This window comes from Ovis canadensis, chromosome 12 (genome assembly GCF_042477335.2).
Source record: "Ovis canadensis isolate MfBH-ARS-UI-01 breed Bighorn chromosome 12, ARS-UI_OviCan_v2, whole genome shotgun sequence".
NCBI classification, from domain to species: domain Eukaryota; kingdom Metazoa; phylum Chordata; class Mammalia; order Artiodactyla; family Bovidae; genus Ovis; species Ovis canadensis.
The window spans coordinates 66,305,360-66,329,952 of record NC_091256.1 but is presented as its reverse complement, the minus strand read 5'-3'; the positions used below and the strand labels follow the sequence as shown (position 1 = coordinate 66,329,952).

Here is a 24,593-nt window from a genome sequence, read left to right as displayed (position 1 = left end):
ACTGTATAGCACAAGGAACACTGTTCTTCTGTAAAAATCTAAATGGAAAAAGAATTTGAAAAAGAATAGAGACTTGTATACAGATAACTGAATCACTTTGTACACCTGCAACTATTACAGCATTGTTAATCAACTGTACTCCAATATAAGTTTAAAAAGTACACCCTAGTATCAAATATTTTTGATAAAATTGTGATAAAATGTATTTTTAAGAATTTTGACAAAATAATTTTACATTTTTGATATTAAAAATTATTTTTAATAATTAAAGTGATTATTGATGACAAGACCATAAAATTTTATTCTAATTTTACTTCTACTAATTTTTCTATAGTAAGTATATCAGAATTTTAAAATATCAAGAAAATAATTTACATAAACTATCTGAAAAGCCTGACAAAAGTGAACCATGCATCTGCCAATGAAGTTTTTCTGTATCATCCTAAAGCTTTATAACAACAGTGTATAATTTCTGGAACCTATATATTAGTCAATATTATATTTCAGACACAATACTAATTTTTATTTTTTCCAAATAATCTCACCTAAAGTTTCCTTTTCCATCATCTTCTTTTACCTCCAACGAGACACTGAAGGTAAACACATCACTGTCGGGGGTAGGAATAACCGAGTCTTTAACATCTGATACTTGTCTAGAAGAACGTTTGAAAGCTGTACAGAAACTATATAAAATTCTGCTTACCTAAAAGAATAAAAGTGGAAATAATATTAGATAAAGATTTTAACTGCATTTTGATCACCCTAATTCTTGAATCTATAATTTCCAAGGTCACAATGTTCTTAATAGACAATGTAGATATAGGGTAAGCATATATATATATATATATATATAGAGAGAGAGAGAGAGAGAGAGAGAGAGAGAGAAAGAGAGAGTTTGTAACATATAGTGTATACACACACACAGACACACACAGTTGACCCTTGAAGAACACGGGTTCAAAGTGCCTAGGTCCACTTATACTTTTTCAACACTGAATACTACAGTACATGACCCATGGTTGGTTGAATCAGCAGATGTGGAACAGTGGAGGGCCAAGTATAAATTACACATGAATTTTTGACTGAGCAGAAGGTCAGTGCCCCTAATATACTCCACCTCCCAGCACACTGTTCAGGGATCAACTGTAGTTTGTTTCTTTCAATCTGGCATTTAATAAACAGCATAATAAAGATGTTTAAAGTCACAAAAGAAGTTGCATGTACTTATAGATGTTTCTAGGACATAGATGTTTCTAGGATTCATAAGATACTATATTGAAAAGAATGAATCCTAAAACAATTACTAGAATGATGCTAGCATCTAAATCTTCCCGGTGACCACACACAAATGTGGTTTTAGCCCAAGTTGTCAATTTCTCCTTTCACTTCCCTCAGCTTCAGAGGGCTAGATCCTGAGCCATACAATAAACTCTGTTCTTTGCAAAATGAAACAAAACATGGCAACATGAGTTAAAGAGCTTCCAGTGTTGTTTCCCAATGCTGTTGCTATATAAATGTGTCGCAAAATGAATGAATCTGAAATGTTTTTATTTATTAGTATTAAGCCACCCTGGTGATTACTTAATATATAAATATGCAATATATATTATAAATGACTTACTCTCCTCCCCTAATATGGAGGAGCACTCTAAATCTCACAATCTTCCAGAGGTTATTTTCTTCCCTGGTTCTAAAAGAAGTACCATATCATCTCAAATTTGTATTCTTGAAGCACAAAAGACCTTTCAAATCTCTCAGGTCACCCACGCATTGAACAAATAAAAACAAGATGAAATAAGAATGATTTAAACAAAAGTAATATTTTCAAAATCTCACACTAGGAGGTACTAGTAAAGAGACTTCTCTGAATATTAACAAACCCTTCACTTTGGATAAGTGAATGCAAATTACTCTCAATATTAGTCTAAGATTATAATATTTTATAATTCACTTGAAGTAAGAGCACTCTCATTAACAGAACTTCCTAAAGTATGGAGGTCTTTCCTCAATTTTCTATTTTTGCTACATTCTTATATCCTACCTTTTCTCATACACACACTCCATCACAAACTTCAAAAACTTCCAGCAGCCACACTTACACCTAAGTACTGAATGATTACCCTAACTGCCTTTCCAGGGCCAAATCAACAGTTATCTAAATTAACTGACTTATACATTTTAACAGTATAAGAATGCTGCCTGTCATCCCAAAGTTGAGCTTCAGCAACAGCATCATATTTGTATAACACTGCTTATAAAATGTTAATGCTATTATAATTTTATATAAAAAGTAAAAATAAAACAAAGGATTAATATTAATAAAAACTTTATACTTCAAATTTTATACAATTAAGCCAATGATAAATTCACTCATTCATGCAACAAATATTCTTTTAGTGTCTTCTGTGTATTAAGTATTTGTTTTAGGGGCAAGGGATACAAAAATGAACATGGAGCTTAAGTTTCAGCACAGGTTAAGTTGAAAGTGCTTGGGGTGAGTGGCAAGGAATCATTAGGTAACACAAGAGGAGGTATGTTCAGTCTCAACTGGATCTTTAATTCACTTAGTGCAATAATTTAAGTGTTAAGGACAATAGAATCAAAGAACATGCTGGAAATAAGTCACTAAAGAGTATGCCTACCAATGACGACCCTGTATGCAAGACAGGGAAAGAGACACAGATGTGTATAACGGACTTTTGGACTCAGAGGGAGAGGGAGAGGGTGGGATGATTTGGGAGAATGACATTCTAACATGTATACTATCATGTAAGAATTGAATCGCCAGTCTATGTCTGACGCAGGATGCAGCATGCTTGGGGCTGGTGCATGGGGATGACCCAGAGAGATGTTATGGGGAGGGAGGTGTGAGGGGGGTTCATGTTTGGGAACGCATGTAAGAATTAAAGATTTTAAAATTTAAAAAATAAAAAACTAAAAAAAAAAAAAGAGTATGCCTACAAGGTAAAGTGTAAATAGGCACTTTAAACTTTTTCAGTTGAGTACTCCCCAGTTCCTAACTTCAAATACAATGTGAAGTCTATCATTTACTTTATATATTTTGAAGAAAACAAAACAAATTTTAAGCATATTTTTAAGAAAACATTATATGTGAAAACAGAATACCTATAATTTTTGATACATTAGTAGAGTCAAACCCTAACCATATTTATTATTCCCTCCTATAGTCATTTCATTTTCTTTGTATCAGAGCTATCAGCAAGCCTGCCATTTGAGTCCACACCAAAAAAAAGTCAAAAAACTTGGCAAATTCTAAAGCATGGGCAAGGATCAGGAACTTTTTTAAAAACCTAAGTATACAGGGTGGAGCCAGAGTAGCAGAGAATGATGGGAGTGGAGGGAGTGGAATAAGACTACAACTTTCTGTTTTTGAAGGAAGGACTCAACAGTACATTAACAACAATTTAATCCACTCCTATATTTAATCCTGGCTATGTCTTAGAAGTTGTTATTTCCAACAAGGTTAAAATCATTTGTGAGTTCTAGAGTCTGTGAATAAGCTGGAATGATGATCCAAGAATGGGTAAGGCAGAGTGGCTTAAAAGACAATGATTATCAGTATCTATAGTTATTGGAACAAATTGGATAACTGATCTCATCATGAAAAGAAAATTTTAGACATAATACCATGGAAAATATTCTATATGCATCACACTATTAAATACACACACACACAAAATCTAGAACAGGCATTTTCTTTGCAGATGTCAAAAGGTTTATTAACAAATAATACAGTACAATTTTTCCCCAGGAGGCAGTACCTATAGAAAGCACTAGTTAAACACAAAACTATCTCTTGGGGTGGTGGCTGTTGTTTTTGAAGAGTTGGGGAAAAGGGCACAGGAAGATATGTGGAAAGGAGATACACCAAAATCTTAATTCTTGTGGAATTCTGAGTAACCTTTCTTTGGTATTTCAGTAGTTTCCAAATTTTCAAATATGTAGTACATGTTAACAGTCCAAGAAATACTATTAGACAAAATATTTACTTAAATAACATAGCCAATTCTTCTAAAATAAAGCCTTTTCACTGATAATGGTGAAAGAGAAACATCTCTTGTAAAAATAAGCATCAAGAAAATGTTCACTCAAAAAATAAATGTAGAAAAGTCATCCTATAAAAGAATACCCAGAAAGGTATCTGTTAAAATTTTTAAAACTTGCTCAAATATACTACTGAAAGGAACAAAAAAAAGGCACTATCAACTAAGAAATTTTTTAATAATAAAAATCAACTTATTTGAGAAAAATACTAAGAATACAACTTCCAAATTAATTTCCAAAATAAGGCATTTTGCTAAAATACCATCTCAATAAATATGTTTAGAAACAATATTTTCCCAAAGAGTATGTTTTGTTTTATGTAGTGGTGTATCAGCAATCCCAAGAAAAACCAGAGGTTTAAGAATAAAGATCTTCTTAATGATATTCTTGGTATTTATCATAAAATACAGCTGAATGCCTTTAACAGAAGATGAAAACAACCTGTTCTAAAATACAACACTGAGAACTGCTAGTAATAGTAAGTATAACATACAAACAGAAAAATCTGTTTTGAAGGAAACAGCTACACTGACTAGTAGAAATAAATTCTTAAAAGAGTCAACTAAGACTTTTAACTGTATCTTTAAAAACAGCGTTGTATAATATATCCACAAAGATCAACAAGAATACATGCCTTTATGGCTTTTTTCACTATGCTTTCTGATATTATGCTTTGTCTGCAATTCTTCACCAGAATGTTCCTTCTACAAAGATCATCAGCATTAAGATACTTCTGGGTGGATCCCCCAACTCTTTTGCCATAGACAATTAACATCCACTCCAGCAGAGTCCCTCAGAAGAATATCCAGGGTAACAGATCAAATATGTCCTAACCCTCCTGTGGGAAACCCTAATCCTCATGTCATAGGTCCCAAAAAGCCATCACCCACACTGGGCTTCCCCTCTACCACAGCTGGTATCTGCTGCTTATGGAATTTTATGGTGAAATAAGAGCATATCACAGTGACAAATGGTAGTGTCAGCCATGCTACAACTTTCTGTTTAGAAGTTGTCTTCTTGCTTTTAACTGACAAACTTCTTCAAATATCATCCAGGGACTCTGCAAACAATGGAAAACAAATTAGCGACATTGTACATGGTACATATTTAAGCAGTAAGAACATCTGTCGTCTGTCCCAGAGCTATCTTTGCCAACTGTCTGTACCCATTAAGAGGGGCCCATATACTAAGAACTAATGTTGTCCCTTCACCATAGAACAAGAAACTTCTGGGAACCAGATAACCAGTAAATGCGACAAAGGGCAAGTCATTATTTTTTGAGAGGAGACAGGAAGATATCAGACACCTTCTATAAAAGGCATGAGTAAAACCCAAAGGTTGCTGGAATGACCAAAATATCCCTTTATAAAGCGTAACTGAAAGGTAAAAATCTACATTTACTTTTTATAATAAAGTAACAGGAAAGCTGTTACTGAAAAATATGTGGGTCTTCAGAATCATATACTTCCTCTGAAAACCAGCTTTATTATCTATTCTCTTAGACTTGGGATACGGAAATGGTAACCAATTTATTACCCAAACCAGAACACTTTTGAGAACAAAATGGAGGCTTTAATAATATACTTAGACAACAGGCATAATCTATAACTGCTCCAGGCAAAGAGAAGTGTAAGATCACTAGTCTGTTATGGAGATGTTATGAGTATCAAGTAAGTATTTAACACAGTGCCTGGCATAAGCCCTATGTCTATACTGGGTTATTTGTATTTAGAAATGATCGCTCATAATAAAACTGAATGATGACTGTCAAGTATTTTTTCTCCAAACAATTTTACCATCAATGTCCCAGAATGTAACTCTTTGAAAAATTTACTCAAAAAAAACTAAATACAGGAACATCACTTTTCTCACAATCTACATGTACCAAATACCCTCTCTAGAAATATACTATTTAATACTATACCCAAAATAGGCCGAGAATCCCCCCCCATTTTATCCACTGCTTACCCACTATTAAAGCTCTTAAGATGACAAATAACCCCCCACATAAACAAGTGGATGCTATAATCCAAAAAGAGAGTTTCATACCATCACAGTTATAAAAAATGCTTGCAACCAGGTGCCTTTCAATTTCCTTCCACAGCAGTGATTCTGCCTCTCCAAGAAGCAGGTTCTCCAATTCTTCAAAGTTCATTTTTTTAATTGTTGAGTGCCAATTATCCAGAATCCACACAGGAATGTTAAATGATGGTTGCCAACATGAAATGCCGGGATTCTACCATCTGCTTCCCCACCTCTGTAGTGGAGTTGTAAGGATCAGAAATAGACCCCCTAATTCACAAATACACAAACATTCTTTCAACATATTTATATTCACTGTCTCCTATGTATCAGACACACTTGTACTCATTCACTCTATCATACACTTTGCCAAGCAGTCAGTACATGTATATATGTATACACACTGGTATATGTATTGATATATGTATCTCTATTTATATATATATTTATATATACACACGTTTATATATATTTATATACATGCAACATACACACATGGATAAAACAGAATTATTTTAGATAAATTTAGAACTACCTAAAACAAAACAAATCTGAACTCCTTACATGGGCACAGTTCTGACAGAGAACTTCTATGTCTGTACATGTTTGTTTCAGTGTAAATAAAATTGATCACCAGGGCATAACAAGTGACATACTGCTCATGGTTAGTATCAGACACACAGAAATATACATTTCTATGAGTTCCCATGTTGTGGCCAGAAATAAACTCTCAGAACTCCTGTTAATAAAATGGTTTATTTACGTTTCACAGTAAAGAGAAAACAGAGTAACTGCTGCTTTTAGCATTTTCTGCTGACAATTTATATTTCCAAAAGCAAACACACCTGAGATTTGTCCATCCAAACCCACTTATTAATGCCTCTAAAAGTTACTGTATAATTACCAAAGTTCTAAAAGTGCAACTTATTTTTAATTTGAGAAGAATTCAACAGATACCAAAAAGAAAGCAATTTCCCCATGTATATATGTAACAGCCATTTGACTCTGAGTCTAAAAATAAACTAACATTTAACCATTAGTGTGAGGAACTTACTGGCATCTTCAAACAGTTCTGCTGAATAGGAGCATCTGCATTTACAATTAAAACAGTTTTATAGAACAAAAGCCAGCCTCTGAACAAATGCACATAGTAAATGATCACAAGTGAAAACCACAGAGATCTACAACACAATCTCAGTGCAACGCCTAAGTGGAAGGCTCAGTAGAGAAACAGGTATTGTTATAGACATCTTTTAAAGTCACAGAGAACAACCAACTTGGGCAAAACAATAAAAGAGGGGCAAAAATACTCTTCCCTTCTAAGCCTGAGTAATTACCACCATGGTGGGATGGGAGGACAGCTGATCAAGTGGGATTTTTCTGTTACATATGTTAAACTGAGAGTACCACTTCAGAGCACAGAGTAACCAGATTTAAATTTCCACATTTCATTCTATGCCATCACAAATATTAACTTTCTATTTAGAAAGATACTCCAAACTTATTATGTAACATGGTATTTGGTCATACATACTAAATTATTTGACAGTGAAATCAAATAGTTGATTTGATTTCAACTATAGTTGACTCAAATCAAATACTGAGTCATCTCAATAGCAAATTGCTACAAAATATCATACTTACTGCTTCTTTAATTTCACAGGAGAAGACATGTATCTGGAATTCTTCAGAACCATGGGAACTCTCTGTAAACGCAAAGCAACTGCTCTCTGTCGTCCCGTCATGGCCACGCGCACAGAACAGTACCTTATAAATCGGAAAAGATGCTATCTCCACATTGTTGGATTGGTCTATGATTCTGCAAGACAGTTATGAGAGATGAGATTAAATATTAACTAGCAAAGAGCAAAGGCAGTTTTATTAGGCCAGTAACATACAATTATATTAAAATCACAAAAATAAACTGGTACTAATAATAACCCAAGAAAACAAATTATCTTCATATTTTTATTATACACACACACACACACAAATCATTTATCTTCTTTTCATAGTTACTTCACTTTTGTGTCCTATGATCCAATTCACTTCATCTCAAAGCCAAGGATACACTGCCTGGTAAAATTAATGTCACCCATCCCTAAATACTACACTTCTTCTGTTATAGCAAAAGAAACACCCAGAAAAAAAACAGAACAAACCCATCCCTGGAGAGCTCATTTTTTTTTTTTTCCTATTACAACATCATGATCTATTAAAGCACAGAATTCTGTACAACAAAGAGCCTTAACAGTTGTCTATTCTCAGCCAAACTTCTCTATAAGTTAGCTTTCCTTAATAAAAAACATGTTATACTTTAAATTAGTAATTTAACTGATGAGGAAGTTACCATAATACCTATTTTAACACTGAACAAATCTAACCACCTATTGGACATTAATGTAAAATCCTGACATAGAATTTGATTTAAAACTTCTCAAAATAAATTCATTAAAATAGGTTCCCTGTGAAAATATGTAAGAATGAAAGCTAGTATGATAGCAGGTATAGTCTTTACATTTTATTAACCATAAAAGATACTTTTCTAAAGAGTCTAATAGAGACATTAACTGTGCAAAAGCTGATGAGATTTACAGTCTTAAATACAAGCACCAACACAGAAAGGATATTCTGTCAGTTCAGTTCAGTTCAGTCGCTCAGTCATGTCCGACTCTTTGCAATCCCATGAATCGCAGCACGCCAGGCCTCCCTGTCTATCACCAACTCCTGGAGTTCACTCCGACTCACGTCCATCGAGTCAGTGATGCCATCCAGCCATCTCATTCTCTGTCGTCCCCCTCTCCTCCTGCCCCCAATCCCTCCCAGCATCAGAGTCTTTTCCAATGAGTCAACTCTTCTCATGAGGTGGACAAAGTATTGGAGTTTCAGCTTTAGCATCAGTCCTTCCAATGAACACCCAGGACTGATCTCCTTTAGAATGGACTGGTTCCATCTCCTTGCAGTCCAAGGGACTCTCAAGAATCTTCTCCAACACCGCAGATCAAAAGCATCAATTCTTCGGCACTCAGCTTTCTTCACAGTCCAACTTTCATATCCATACATTACCACTGGAAAAACCATAGCCTTGACTAGATGGACCTTTGTTGGCAAAGTAATGTCTCTGCTTTTGAATATGCTATCTAGGTTGGTGATAACTTTCCTTCAAAGGAGTAAGCGTCTTAATTTCATGGCTGCAATCACCATCTGCAGTGATTTTGGAGGCCCCCAAAATAAAGTCTGACACTGTTTCCACTGTTTCCCCATCTATTTCCCATGAAGTGATGGGACCAGATACCATGATGTTAGTTTTCTGAATGGTGAGCTTTAAGCCAACTTTTTCACTCTCCTCTTTCACTTTCATCAAGAGGCTTTTTAGTTCCTCTTCACTTCTACCCTAAGGGTGTTGTCATCTGCATATCTAAAAGTCCATTAATTCTACACTTAAGAGGATCATTTCTTTATGTAAACACAATCTCATTTATGAATTACACATGATATGTAGTTTAGGATCCATCTACATTATGCTTGTAACTGTATGCTGCTGCTGCTGCTGCTGCTGCTGCTGCTGCTGCCGCCAAGTCGCTTCAGTCGTGTCCAACTCTGTGCGACCCCGTAGACTGCAGCCTACCAGGCTCCTCCGGCCATGGGATTTTCCAGGCAAGAGTACTGGAGTGGGTTGCCATTGCCTTCTCCTTCATTTCTATTTAAAGCAATACCTGTCTGTTTATCTAAGTCCCAGGTCATTCATTGTTCAACAAAGACCTCTCTTACCCTAAAAAAGGTCAGAGTGGTTCCAAAGATGAACTTAATGAAATTTAAGAGGTAAAAGGAATTTGTGGAATTTTTCAAATATTTCTCTCACTTTCCCTGTATAAATCCTAAGGTTTTGCATTGATCCAAAACCTCAAGACTACTTCAGGATCTCAAGTGGTGAAACTAAGGGGTACCCATTAGGAATAGAGAGACAAATCAAAACACTTAAATCTTTGTTAAGGCATGTTTGGCACTGTGAAATTCAACAGGTAACAGTGAAAGGCATTTTGACAGTTATAAGAGATATTATACAAACAGTCCATCTACAAAACCCTTTCCTGAAAAATCAATGCATTTTTACCAAAATCTTGTAAATCTGTATTGCTTTTATTTTGGTACTTAGTGCTTTTCCCACATTTTAAACTTCAGAGAATGAGGCAAATCAGAAAGGTTTTGAAAAAGACTTAAATCAGCCTTCAGAGAATAGTATAGGCCAATACTTTGGCCACCTGATGTAAAGAACTGACTCATTTGAAAAGACCCTGATGCTGGGAATGATTGAAGGCGGGAAGAGAAGGAGACAACAGAGGATGAGATGGTCGGATGACATCACTGACTCGACAGACATGAGTTTGAGTAAACTCTGGGAATTGGAAATGGACAGGGAAGCCTGGTGTACTGCAGTCCATGGGGTGGCAAAGAGTCAGACACGACTGAGTGACTGAACTGAAGATACATTTAACCTGATTTCCTAGACTTGGTTCATTTATGGATTCATTCAGCAAATATTTACTAAAAACCTGCTGTGGACCAAAACTGCTCCAGGCAATGAAGCTGCAGCAGGAAGAAATACCAATAACTTGCTTCCATGGAACTGACATTCTAGCAAGGAAGAGAAACAATAAACAAAAAAATAAATTTGTAATATCAAGGCAAAGAAAAGTACTTTGAAGGGAAAAAGGCCCAGTGAAAACAAAGAAGGATGGTTATGATAAGATCAAAGGAGGTTTATTTTGATAGTTTGACAGTTTCTTACAAAACTAATCATACTGTATGATCTAGCAATTACATTCTTTGGTATTATTCAAATGAGTTAAAACCCTGCACACAGATGTTTAAAGAAGCTCTATCCATAATCACCAAAACATGGATGCAATCACAACATTCTTCCATAGGCCAATGGATAAACAAATTGTGGTATACCCAGACAATAGCACGTAATTCAGCACTAAAAAGAAATGAGCTACCAAGCCACAAAAATTCATGTAAGAAAGTTAAATGTCTAATATTAAGTAAAAGAGGCCAATCTGAAAAGGCTATTTATTACATGATTTCAACTATATACTTTACCGGAAAATGCAAAAGCTATGGGTAACAGTAAAAAGATTAGCGGTTGTCAGGGGCTGTAGGAAGGGACAGCTGAACTGGCAGAAGGCAGGATTTTTCAGGACAGTGAAAGTACTCTACATGATACTCTAATGCTGGATACATATCATTATATATTTGTCCAAACTCACAGCATGTACACCACCAAGAGGGAACCCTAAGGTAAATTTTCTAAGGTAGACTTTCTAAAACATGTCAGTATAGTTCCATCAACTGTAACAGATGTACCACATGGAAGAGGATGTTGATGGTGAGGGAAGTGTGTGTTTGGGGAAGGTGGGGGTGCCTATCTGGGATATGAGCAATCTCTGTACTTTCTGCTCAATTTTGCTGTGAACCTAAAATCACTCTCAAAAGTAAACCCTATTAAGAAAAACAGGGAGAAAAAAAAAGACTTCTTTCAATAAAAGGTTTCTTGAGGTGAAACTGGACAGAAGTGAAAGAGTCACTGGAAAACCAAGGAAAGCTTGTCTTGGGCAAAGTAAAGAGACCACACAAAAGCCCCATGGGAGGACTCCTGACTGATAGGTCCTACGGCAGGATTCATGACTACCTTTGAGAAAGGACAAAGAGGCTACTATGACAGGAAGAGAGCAAATGAATGAAGTACATGTAGTGACAGAAGCGAGAGAACAGAGAAGGTGGGAGAGACGATCAGGTCAAAGCAGATCATAAGGGGCAGACATGGTAAGAAAGAACTTCAAAAATAATCACAAGTGTGACTGGAGGACACTGATAGGCTAAATGTAGGAAAATAACAGTATCTGATTTACATTTAAAGAAATTCAAGGTTCAACATAAAGCTGACTCACTTCGCTGTTCAGCAGAAACAAACACAACATTGCAAAGCAATTATACTCTAGTAAAAATAATAAATAAAGGGTTAGTTGTTCAGTCCTGTCCAACTGTTTTGCAACCCCATGGACTGGCCTGTCAGGCTCCTCTGTCTGTGGAACTCTCTAGGCAAGAATACTGGAGTGGGCAGCCATTCCTTTCTCCAGGGGATATCTTTCCAACCTAGCGATCAAACGTGACTCTCCTGCATTGCAGGCAGATTCTTTACTGTCTGAGCCAGAAGGGAAGCCCAAATAAAATAAATGGGTTGTATTTACATATCCACAGAGCACAACATGCCACATATGCTGGCCGTAATTCTCTCCAACTAATAATGTGATGAATTGATTCCAGATACTATGCAAAACAAATAAATAGAGCCAGGCCAAAAAAAAAAGAAATTCAAGATTCAGATAACATTAAAAATTACTCCAGCAAAGCATATGAGAAAAAGCCATTTAGCTTCTTTCTAGTCTGATGTAAAGAGCTTAAAATCTAGGAAACAGTCATTTTCTGAATCACTGTTAAATGACAAGGTAAAACACAAATCGTAGATATTTTTAGTTACAGGTGCATTTAGTATTCTAAGCAAATTTTACAAATGCCCCAAGCAAATAAGGAATACAGTCTAAACCTAAACATGTTTGCCTTGCACAGCTACAGAGTAAAAGTGAAGTCAAAGTTAAGTCCATGGCCTCGTTCATGATAAAATATTATCACCACTATCCAAAAAATACTTCATATGTGTCTAAGGGCGGTAAAAAAAGATTAGAGCTTACCTCACAGAACCTTCTGGAACATTTGGCACATACAGAGTAACGGGAAAGGGGTGCTGACAGGAAGATTTCATAGTTGCCATTGCCCGTAAAGCTTCCACTTCATTACGTGGGGAAGAGACCTTCATACATCCTAAATAGGTCAGTTTGTTAAATAAAACACTATCCTCTTCAGGTATTTCACTTGGAGAAGATGGTCTGGGTGTAGAAATTTCTGAGGAAAGAAAAAAAGAAACACCCAAAAGTTAATGTAAAACTTCCCAGTATAATTTCACCTACTGTCCAAAAACAAATGAAAAAATTGCAAATAAAATTTAGGTCTCCAACTGACAAAGAATTAATCTCCAAAATATACAAGCAGTTCGTGTAGCTCAATACAAGAAAAACAAACAACCCAATCAAACAGTGGGCAAAAGACCTAAACAGACATTTCTCCAAAGAAGACATACAGATGGCTAATAAACTCATGAAAAGATGCTCCACATCACTCATTAGAGAAATGCAAATCAAAACCACAGTGAGGTATCATCTCATGCTAGCCAGAATGGCCACCATCAATAAGTCTGCAAACAATAAATGCTGGAGAGAGTGTGGAGAAAAGGGTGAGAATGGTACAGCCACTATGGAGAATAATGTGGAAATTCCTTTTAAAAAACTGGGAATAGAACTGCCATACGACCTAGCAATCCCACTGCTGGGCATACACACCAAGGAAACCAGAACTGAAAGAGACAGATGTACCCCAGTGTTCGTTGCAGCACTGTTTACGATAGCTAGGACATGGAAGTAATCTAGATGTCTATCAGCAGACAAATGGATAAGGAAGTTGTGGTACATATACACAAAGGGATATTACTTAGCTATAAAAAAAGAACACATTTGAGTCAGTTCTAAGGAGGTGGATGAAATTGGAGCCTATTATATAGACTGAAATAAGTCAGAAAGAGAAATATAAATACTGTATATTAACACAGATATGTGGAATTTAGAAAGACAGTAACCACCCTATATGCAAGGCAGCAAAAGAGACACAGATGTAAAGAACAGACTTTTGGATTCTATGGGAGAATGCAGGAGTGGGATGATTTCAGAGAATAGCATTGAAACATGTATATTACCATATGTAAAACAGATGACCAGTACAAGTTTGATGCATGAAGCAGAGCACTCAAAGCCAGTGCTCTGGGACAACCCAGAGGGATGAGTGGGGAGGGAGATAGGAGGGGTGTTCAGGATGGGGGACACATGTGCACCAGTGGCTGATTAATGTCAATGTATGGCAAAAACCATCACAAAACTGTAAAGTAACTGTACTCCAATTAAAACAAATTAATTCAGTTCAGTTCACTTCAGTCACTCAGTCATGTCCGACTCTTTACAACCCCATGAACTGCAAAATTTCAGGCCTCCCTGTCCATCACAAACTCCTGGAGTCCATCCAAATCCATGTTCATTGAGTCGGTGATGCCATCCAACTATCTCATCCTGTCGTCCCTTTCTCCTCCTGCCTTCAATCTTTCCAAGCATCAGGATCTTTTCAAATGAGTCAGCTCTTCACATCAGGTGGCCAAAGTACTGGACTTTCATCTTCAACATCAGTCCTACCAATGAACACCCAGGACTTATTTCCTTTAGGATGGACTGGTTGATCTCCTTGCAGTCCAAGGGACTCTCAAGAGTCTTCTCCAACACCACAGTTCAAAAGCATCAATTCTTCGGCACTCAGCTTTCTTTATAGTCCAACTCTCACATCCATACATGACCACTGGAAAACCCATAGCCTTGACTAGACAGACCTTTGTTGACAGAGTAATTTTGCTGCTTTTGAATATGCTGTCTAGGTTGGTCATAACTTTCCTTCCAAGTAGTAACCATCTTTTCATTTCATGGCTGCAGTCACCATCTGCAGTGATTTTGCAACCCCAAAAAATAAAGTCAGCCACTGTTTCCCCATCTATTTGCCATGAACTGATGGGATCAGATGCTCTGATCTTAGTTTTCTGAATGTTGAGCTTTAAGCCAACTTTTTCACTCTCCTCTTTCACTTTCATCAAGAGGCTCTTTAGTTCTTCACTTTCCGCCATAAGGATGGTATCATCTGCATATCTGAGGTTATTGATATTTCTCCCAGCAATCTTGATTTCAGCTTGTGCTTCTTCCAGCCCAGAGTTTCTCATGATGTACTCTGCATATAAATTAAATAAGCAGGGTGACAATATACAGCCTTGACATACTCCTTTTTCTATTTGGAGTCAGTCTGTTGTTCCATGTCCAGTTCTAACTGTTGCTTCCTGACCTGCATATAGGTTTCTCAAGAGGCAGGTCAGGTGGTCTGGTATTCCCATCTCTTGAAGAATTTTCCACAGTTTATTGTGATCCACAGAGTCAAAGGCTTTGGCAGAGTCAATAAAGCAGAAATAGATGTTTTTCTGGAACTCTCTTGCTTTTTCAATGATCCAGTGAATGTTTTCAAATTTTAAAAAATTTAGGTCTCTCTGTGTTTTCATTTATTTTAATGTTTATCCTACCTTATGAGTTCTGGAATTGGCCATTTTGTACTTCAGATCTCTCAAAGTATTATCTTACTTATCTATAACTTGTTTAGAGGAAAGGGAAAAAAGTCTAAACTTAGTATTTTAAAAAGTCAAAAATACAGAGTTCAAATGATATAAAACATTGAGGAGAAAAAACTATACTAAAGACAGTGTAAATGTGCCAAAAAATAATGAAAATAACATCAAATTTATTAAGCAGCCTAATTTCCTAAGCAAAAATCAACAATGGTTAAGATATTCCATCTCACACTAGTATCAACAAAAGTCAAACTCCTTATTTTGTTCCATCCTGGCTTGCTGGCTTCTACAAAAGTATCCCAATGAAGTTTTTCCTCAAAGTAATTATTTTGATGAATCATCCTATGACTGCTCCCCCATTTCTTTTTTTAAAAAATCCACTTTAATTCTAGCAGAGCATGCACGTAGCAAAGTCCCAACTGTGGTTAGAGAGCATTCATCTGCATTTATCAGGTAGTATGAAGCTTCCCCTCCGCACTCTCCCCATCCGCACCTAAAAACCCCATTCAGCTAGTCTCCAACTCTTCCTGTTATCCATGCTGTACAATATTAAGCATGCCTGTTTCACCCAAACTAGATCCTTGTGGCATGCTCTAATTCTCATTAGCAAGATTATACTTACAGGATATTAATATATAATTCACAAAAGCCATTCTAAACCTCCCCACTCCAGCTTTCAATAAATCATGCACCCTTCACCACTTTTTTTTCTATTCAAAAACTAAAGCCATTCAAAATGAAGTATTTCATCTACCATGTTCTTCAATCACTGAAGCATGTTTCTCCCTGCTTTGAATCAGTTCAGTGTACTTTATTTCAAAAGAGACAAAAAACTACAAATACAATATAAAAAAAAGAAAAAACTACAAATACACTTTAAGACTGAATGTTAATATGTTATGTGCGTGTGTGCACAGAATGAATTTTGTTAACCGAGCAAGTACTTATGCAAAAATAATTACATGCGAGAGCCACTGGTAAAACCAGGCTTCATTGACTGATGAACATGGTATATGAAGTAGTTCAAATGGTCTAACTTATGTGTAACTGGAGTCCTACACAAGAGGGAAGGTGTGGGAAAAGCTTTCTAACGAAATAAATATTTTATAAAATCTTTGTAATGCACAGGTTCATGAAACTCTGTATACTCCAAATAAAAAGCAATACACAAATGGATGCAAAAACGACAGATGGCAAAATCAGTAGGGAAGACCTCTTAAAATAACTATTATAAGTATGGTAGAAGAATTAAAGAAAAACACCTAACAAAAGGAGGAGAAAAATCGAAGACAGAAAAAAAAGAACCAAAAGAAATTCTAGAGCCAAAAAATCCAAGAGCTGAAATGAAGGATTCTCTTGGTGAATATAACTAATTCTAATTTGCCTAAGAAAACAAGAATGTTAAAGAAGCTCCTTATATTATCAAGAACATAAGAAGAATGTTAAAGAAAAATGAAACTAGAGGGAAACTGAAGAGCACCAAAAGTCATAAATACGACTTTTTCCTTACTGTTTAACTTCTTTAAAATACAACAGACTGCTGGTTATATCCATGTGGAAATCCTATAAGTTAGTATGCCTAAAATTGAATTCATTAGATGTCTATTCAACTATTCATATCTTGAATAACTCTTAAATTCATCCTACTTTTCTTTGGCTCATTACCCAAATTACTAAAGCAGTAACTTTCAGTTCTTCTTTTCTCCAATTTATTACCTACACTTCAGCCACCAAGATTTCCATAAAGATGAAAGAAAGAGAGAGGAAGGAAGGAAAGGAGGGAGAGAGGAAATAAATTAGATATACCATGCAAACAGATACACCACGTAAACACTAATTGCAAGAAAACCAGAATGGGTATATTAGTACCAGAAAAATCAGACTTCAAAACAATCAACAGTAACAGGAGAAAAACAGACCTTTCACAATAACAAAAGGGTCAATTTATAAGAAAAACGTAATTTAAAAAGTGGCTATGACCCTAATACCAGAGCTTCAAAATACCTAAAGAAAAAACTAGCAGAACTGAAGACCCTCAAACTGAGCCAGTCAAGCCAAAGTAACAAGTCTATTACAGCTTCTATCTATTAACTGAAAACAGTGGGCAGAATATAAAAAGTAACTACCTTAGGACTGTTTTTGTTTTGCTTCGTTTTTTAAAAAGCAAATAACAATCAACAAATTGGATAGAGAAGTCAAAACCTGAAGGACTACCAGTATAGTACTGAATTTCCTTTTATATTTTTTCATCCTTTGTATCTCATATTTGATCTAAGGGCAGCCCAAGTTGCAGAACTGTGCAGTGAGCAACAAAACTTCGAGAGAAATCCAATCTATCTGGCCAAAAAAAAACAGAAAAAGGAGTCCTTGTAAACCACAGAGTGTTTGGGGAGTTATAACATTTCTCTCTCTCTCTCTCCTCTCCCAGTTCTCAGAGCTGCAGCAGTGTGGGGGCGGGGGGGGGGGGCCGGTACTACTGGGGGAGACAATGGAGCATCTACAATTCCAGGGAGAAGAAAAGAAACCTGAAAAGAAACCTCTCAGTAGGTAAAACACCCAAGCAAGGGGCAAGGCTCTTGTGGTTCAAAAAAGAAAAAGGAAGCCTCTGCTATTTTTTTTCTTTCTTTCTCTCACCACTCTGTCATGAAGTTAACTCTAGTCATACAAGACCACATAACAGCACAAAGCAACAAAAACTCTAAGTAAGAAACCCATCTTTCTACTTAGGGGAAGAAGGAAAATGGGCCTAAGAAGCCAAAGAGTATGGGGGGAACCGTGAGGAGGAGAGTTGGAGTAGGCAATCCCCTAAATTCTGGTTTGAACTAACATAAGTCTTGGGGTTCACCACCATGCTATACATGTGTGGAACAGACCAAAGAAGCATAGCAAAGGTTTTAGAACTGACTGACTTTGGAGCCAGAAAGCAAGACAGAACTTGCAGTCTGGATGCAACCAACTGGACTGCCTGCTAAAATAAAATCAACATTCTTCAGAGGATTTTACCCGGAAACACAATCTCAATGTAAGAATCAGAAAGTCTGGAAAAAAATTCAATTACTTAACAACAACAACAACAAAAACCAAACAAAGGTGACCACCTGTCAAGGGAAAAAAGCAGTTAATAGATACCAATACCCAAAAGATGCAGCTGCTGGAAGCATCAGAAAAAGACTCTAAAACTGGTTTTATAACCATGCTCTGTGGCATAAAGGTGAAAAAATTCCGAATGAATGAAAATATTGAAATCTGCAGCTGAGGAACAGAATATGTAAAAAGGAACAAGATAAACTTAAAACCAGAGAGAGAGAATATCTAAAATTAAAAATTCACTGGATGGGCTCAAAAGAAAGGAGGTAACAGGACTAAGAGCCAGTAAACTGGAGCGCAGATCAACAGAAATTTTCTAAACTAAAGAAGAGAGAAACAAGATTTGGAAACAATGAAGAGTCTTAGGAATTGTAGGAAAATGTAACACTTTTGCTGTCTTAGAGGAAAAGACTATGCATTAAAAAAAACTTCCAAATTTCATAAAAGATGCAAATTTACAGATTCAAAAATCTCAATAAACATCAATAAAGATAAATCCAAAGAAAATCATACCCATATAATCAAACTGCTGGAAAATGAAAATATTAAAAGTAGACAGAAAAAAAAATAAAAGTAGACAGAGAAAAACAGTATGTTACAAACAAGGGAACAACAAATGATTCAAATGACTGCAGATTTCTCATCAGAAACTATGGAGAAGAGAAGACAGCAGAACAACATCTTCACAGTACTCAAGGAAAACAACTATTCAAAGAATACTGACTGCTCCACAGAATTCCAGGGGTTAGGTACGTCAATGGAGAGAAAGGGCCTACACCCTGCCCACGGCCCATTTTAAGCAGATATGTTATAACTATCAGGCTCAGACTTAAAATTGTGTATAATTTTATTTTGAGGGTCAAGATTTCCAGAACTATTGATGATGACAAACATTTTATTTGGTACTCACTTTGTGCCACACATTTTATTAATACAAAATACTTTCTATGGATGATACCGATGGTATCATTTAAACTTCTAAATCCCTATGAAATGGTTTCTATTTTATCTCTATTTTACAGATGAGATAACTTACCATTAGAGAAGTGGAATAACTTGCCCAAGCCACAAACAGAGCCTGGATTCAAACCCAGGTCTGAGCTCCAAACATGTCTTAATCGCTAAAAGAGGTCTAAAATAGAATGAATTAGAAGCAAAATGAAGTATATTCTGCTCTTAATTATAGAGAGTATCAGCTCTTCAAGGGAAAGAATTGTTCCATCCTCTTTCTAATCCCAGTACTTGTAACAGTCTCTAAAAGACTAAACACTCAATAATACACCAAACAAATCAATTGGTAAATAAATGAAATTTCTTAGAGTTAGTGATCCTTTCAGCAACCAAGTAATGGCAAACACACATCTCTGGACACCACCTGGATCCTATTCTATCCACAACTAAATGTATCATAACTGCAGCCTTCATGACGAGTAGAAGTCCTCGGTTAAGGAGGCAAACAGTAAAATATTTTTTAGCAAGCCAATACTTTTAGATCTAGTAAAATCACACACCACTGCAATAAGTTCATATCCTTATAAATTGTTTTATACAAGTCATTCTTTTTCAATTCTATTATCCCTTCCTCAGCAGAAAGATGCAAAGAGTAACAAAGAGCATGAAAGAGAAGACTCATTATGTAACCAAACAGTATTTTAGTAAATTGCTGAAAATTAGCAAAAATTCCCTGTACAGCTGAATCCAAGTAGCCAGGATATACGATTATCAAATGACAAAAACCAAAAAGTTAAACAATGAGTTAAACCAACAATGTTTAAACAAAAGCATTTATCTATTCAATTTTACCACTGGCAAACTACATATCTTTAATATTCACTTCAGCCCATTTAAATATAGATACTTTCCAGGTAGTTCCTTACCACTGAAGTTAGGCGTTATTTTAAATTAACCACAAGAATTCTCTTAACAAAAACTGCAACTATGAAGGGCAGCTGAAAACTCTTGTTTTAGTTCTTTCAGGCTACTGTATAACAAAATACCACATGGGTGGCTTACAAACAGACATTTATTTCTCGCAGCTCCGGATGCTGGGAAGTCCATGACTGAGGCTCTGGCAGATGGCTGTCTCATGGGAGCTCACTTTCTAGACAACATCTCTTCACTGTGTCCTCACACTGCAGGAGGCACAAACTAGCTAGCTTGTAGCACTTTGGCCTAGATTTATACTTAGCCTACATAAACATTCAGAAATGGATTTGCTGCTGCTGCCGCTGCTGCTGCTGCTGCTGCTGCTGCTGCTGCTGCTAAGTCACTTCAGTCCGACTTTGTGCGACCCCACAGATGGCAGCCCACCAGGCTCCCCTGTCCCTGGGATTCTCCAGGCAAGAACACTGGAGTGGGTTGCCATTTCCTTCTCCAATGCAGGAAAGTGAAAAGTGAAAGTGAAGTCGCTCAGTCGTGTCCGACTCTTCACAACCCCATGGACTACAGCCTACCAGGCTCTTCCGCCTATCGGATTTTCCAGGCAAGAGTACTGGAATGGGTTGCCATTGCCTTCTCTGCAGAAATGGATCACGCAGCCTTAAATCAATTGGGACGCTATCTCTTCTGCTGAGTGACTTAGTGAGGAATCTGAATATAACCAAGACCAGCATGTATTGATTCATGTCATTCCCTTGACCACAACAAAATGGTTCAGTTGGTCCAGAGTAAAATTTACAACTTTTTGTTCCATGGTTAAAACACCAGAGCCTTTCTCGCAACCACCAGGTATAAACAAATCATTTACCTTACTTATCAACTTCTGCTACTAACTAGCCATGACATGGAGAAGACCAAAGCTGAGTAGTTTACAAAGAAATATTACCAGAAACGAGATCAAACCACACCTCCAGTGTTTAAACCAGTAGGGGTTGGGTTGAGGTGGGTTTGCCTTTTCCTGATCCAAAATCATTTTCACTTATAAGACTGGTATTCCTACTATAAATCCTACTTATTCATGCATGTATTTATCATTTATTATACTGTAATAAACACTTTTACAGTATTATTACACTGATGGAGTTGATATGCTATTTTACTTAGAATTTTCACAAATTATAATTTAAAATAACTGTATTTAAACTGAATAAGAAGGCACATCATATGAAAGGATGTATATATTAATTATTCTTTGATACCCAAGAATTTATTCATTTGTTAAGCTTTTATTGAAGATCTACTATATTCCAAGTCATCGTTCAATCACTAAGCCATGTCCAACTCTGTGAACACATGGACTACAGGACACCAGGCTCCCCTGTCCTCCACTATCTCCTGGAATTTGCTCAAATTCATGCCCACTGAGTCGGTGATGCTTTCCAATCTTCTCATCCTCTGCCACCTGCTTCTCCTTCTGCCTTCAGTCTTTCCTAGCATCAGGATTTTTTCCAATGACTTGGCTCTTCACATCAGGTGGCCAAAGTATTGGAGCTTCAATTTCAGCATCAGTCTTTACAAAGAACGTTCAGGGTTAATTTCCTTTAGGATTGACTGGTTTGATCTCCATGCAGTCCAAGGGATTCTCAAGAGTCTTCTCCAGCACCACAATTTGAAGCATCAATTCTTCAGAGGTCAAACTTCTATATGGTCCCACTCTCGTCCCTACATGACTACTAGAAAAACCATAGTTTTGACTATACAGACCTTTGTTGTTAAAGTGACATCTCTGCTTTTTAATATGCTGTCTAGTTTCTTCCAAGGAGCAAGCGTCTTTTAATTTCATGGTTGAAATTAATGGGAAAAATGAGTACCACAGCAAAGTGAGTACCCAGACATAGTATCAGTTCTCAAACAACACTGAGAGTGATTTTAAAGGTAGAGATACAAACAGAAGCTTAAGAACCAAAGTGGGAACTCTCAACCAGAACTGTAAAGTTGGTGGCCTTGATCTTAGAAAATTAAGCTAATAAAATTTTCTGATTTTCATCTTAAAATTTTCATCATCACTTTTTCTCTGACAGTTTCTAAGAGTTCAATATAGTACCTGTATTTGATGGATCCAAAATTAACTGAAGAGATGGCTTATTTGTTTGCCTGGCTGAAATATTTCCAAATGAATGGTCTGAAATCTCACTGGAACTTGGACAATCAACAGGAAGGCTACTTTGCCCCTTCTCCGAATCTCTCAAAATCTCTTCCATGGCTTTTTCCAGTTGTTCATCACCATTAGAAACTATCTACAGACAAAGGAAAACAATTCCTTTCAATCATAATATGGTTCTAGAACTTACTAAAAAAAATAGTTACTGAATACCAAGAATTAGTTGTACTAATTTCTTGAGATATAACAGAAAAATCTGAGTTTTAAAAAAACAAAAAAACAATAGAGGACTATTAGTTTCAGAAAAGGATTCTCCAGAAACACCTAAGGCAGTTTCCAACTATATTTGGTCTAAGAGCTTACTTACAGAGATTTTTGGGGTTTTTTTTTCTTCTTTTTTTACCTTTTAGTAACACATTCTAAAAATCAAGTAATCCTAAATTTATGTGTTTTAAAGAGAAAAATGGATAAGTTTAAATAGACAATATATAGTGTTAATATCATTTAAAAGGTCATATTTTATGTTATCATAACATAAATATGTTTGTGATCTCTTTATAAATTTTGCTTGAGCAGCCAAGGAGTATCAGTAATTTCCTTGTATTTAAGTTGGCTGACCTTTTTCTTAAAAGCAAAGTGAAACACACCAGGCATAAGTAAATAAATGCCTTAAGCACATTAATGTGAAAACAGAGTTAAATGAATTTAAATAGCTATTTATTTAAATACAGATAGTTCAATAAATTAAAAGGAATCTATTGACTATTTTAATGAAATTATAAAACTATATATCCTCAACATTATGTAAAATGAGTAATCATCTAATTTTTATCAATTAGATGTTTTATTAGATTGATATTTTATTAGATTAACATACTAACATACCTTTGTATCATAACTAATACTAAATACAAGTCATAAATAATATATAGCATTTTAGGCTAATTTCTCTCTCCCTATATCTAGAAGGTGGTTATGCAAGTCCCATAGATATATACCTGAGTTTGTTTGGTTTTATTTATAAATAAGAAAACAGTTTTCATTTGGTCAAACACCATACATATATCTGTTTGCAAGAAAAAAATATATATATCACATACATACTTGAATTGGTAAACAGCTTCAAAGAAAGACTTTTTTTGATAACTCAAATGTTATGCTGCCTAACAAAAAGGCAACATAAAAATGAAAAATAAAAAGGACCACATCTAAATAAAATCTCAATGACTAAAATTACAAAACATATACTTAAAAAATATTCAGACAAGTGTTAATCACACAGATGAATGCTACAAGCTGACTTAAAGCATAAAAATCATAAAGCAAAGTCTCTCAAGTGAAAGTAATACATAACTACATATTTATATAAGTAATTTTTAAAACCCAGCAGCAGTAAGAGAGGCAAAAGTATCCAGATAAATTAAACTGATGTAAGATTTAACCATTAAGTCTAACTTGCCAATTATCCTTTCTCTTCTTTTTTCCCTCCTATTTCTTCTTTCTGAATTCTAAATGATAAACAACCAAAAATAAAATACATTAAAAATAACAAACCTAACAATTAAGTCTCTGGATAAATCAAACATTGATTCTATTCTCAAAGTGAGTACTTGAGAAAAAACTCTGGATTGTATATACTTCCTAAGATAAGTTGCACCTAGTTAAAAGGAATAATTTAAAATAAGATCATTTGTAGAAAAGGAAAAAATACCTTCAGTTCAGGTTTTTCATCATCTTTTGTAGAAGTATCACCTCCATGCTGAGGAACCAAAACAAATTCTTCACTGTTGAGTGTAGTCACAGAATCCGATGACCCACTAACCTTCCGTAATGAAGCTCTGACCTCCATTTCAGTTCTGCAAACTTCTCTTTCCACATCCACCTGGTCAAAACCACAAGGATTAAGAAAAAAACTGGTAAATAAAAACATGAACTATTGAGTACCTGAATCAATTTTCTGGGGGCCTTTAAACATGGTTCAGGCAAGGAATTCTGCTGGCTAGATAGATAATCATCTCAAAACTAGGGAGTCTACCTTCTGGGACTGGGCCACATAAT

General features: G+C 35.8%; 1 protein-coding gene across 6 annotated transcripts in view; it reads right to left on the bottom strand.

The window, feature by feature from the left end:
• RABGAP1L (RAB GTPase activating protein 1 like) overlaps nt 1–24,593 on the bottom strand; it is a 726,983-nt gene that overhangs the window by 626,757 nt on the left and 75,633 nt on the right. For all 6 annotated transcript variants that reach the window (XR_011247784.1, XM_069546100.1, XM_069546103.1 and 3 more), the window contains exons 2-6: nt 24,247–24,417; nt 22,479–22,671; nt 12,840–13,050; nt 7,732–7,906; nt 546–703 (exon numbers count right to left, since the gene is read on the bottom strand). Coding sequence is in view for 5 of the 6 variants with exons in the window: in XM_069546100.1 (XP_069402201.1) it covers nt 546–703; nt 7,732–7,906; nt 12,840–13,050; nt 22,479–22,671; nt 24,247–24,384 (875 nt within the window). In the remaining variant the exon portion in view is untranslated. The remainder of the gene's footprint in view (nt 1–545; nt 704–7,731; nt 7,907–12,839; nt 13,051–22,478; nt 22,672–24,246; nt 24,418–24,593) is intronic.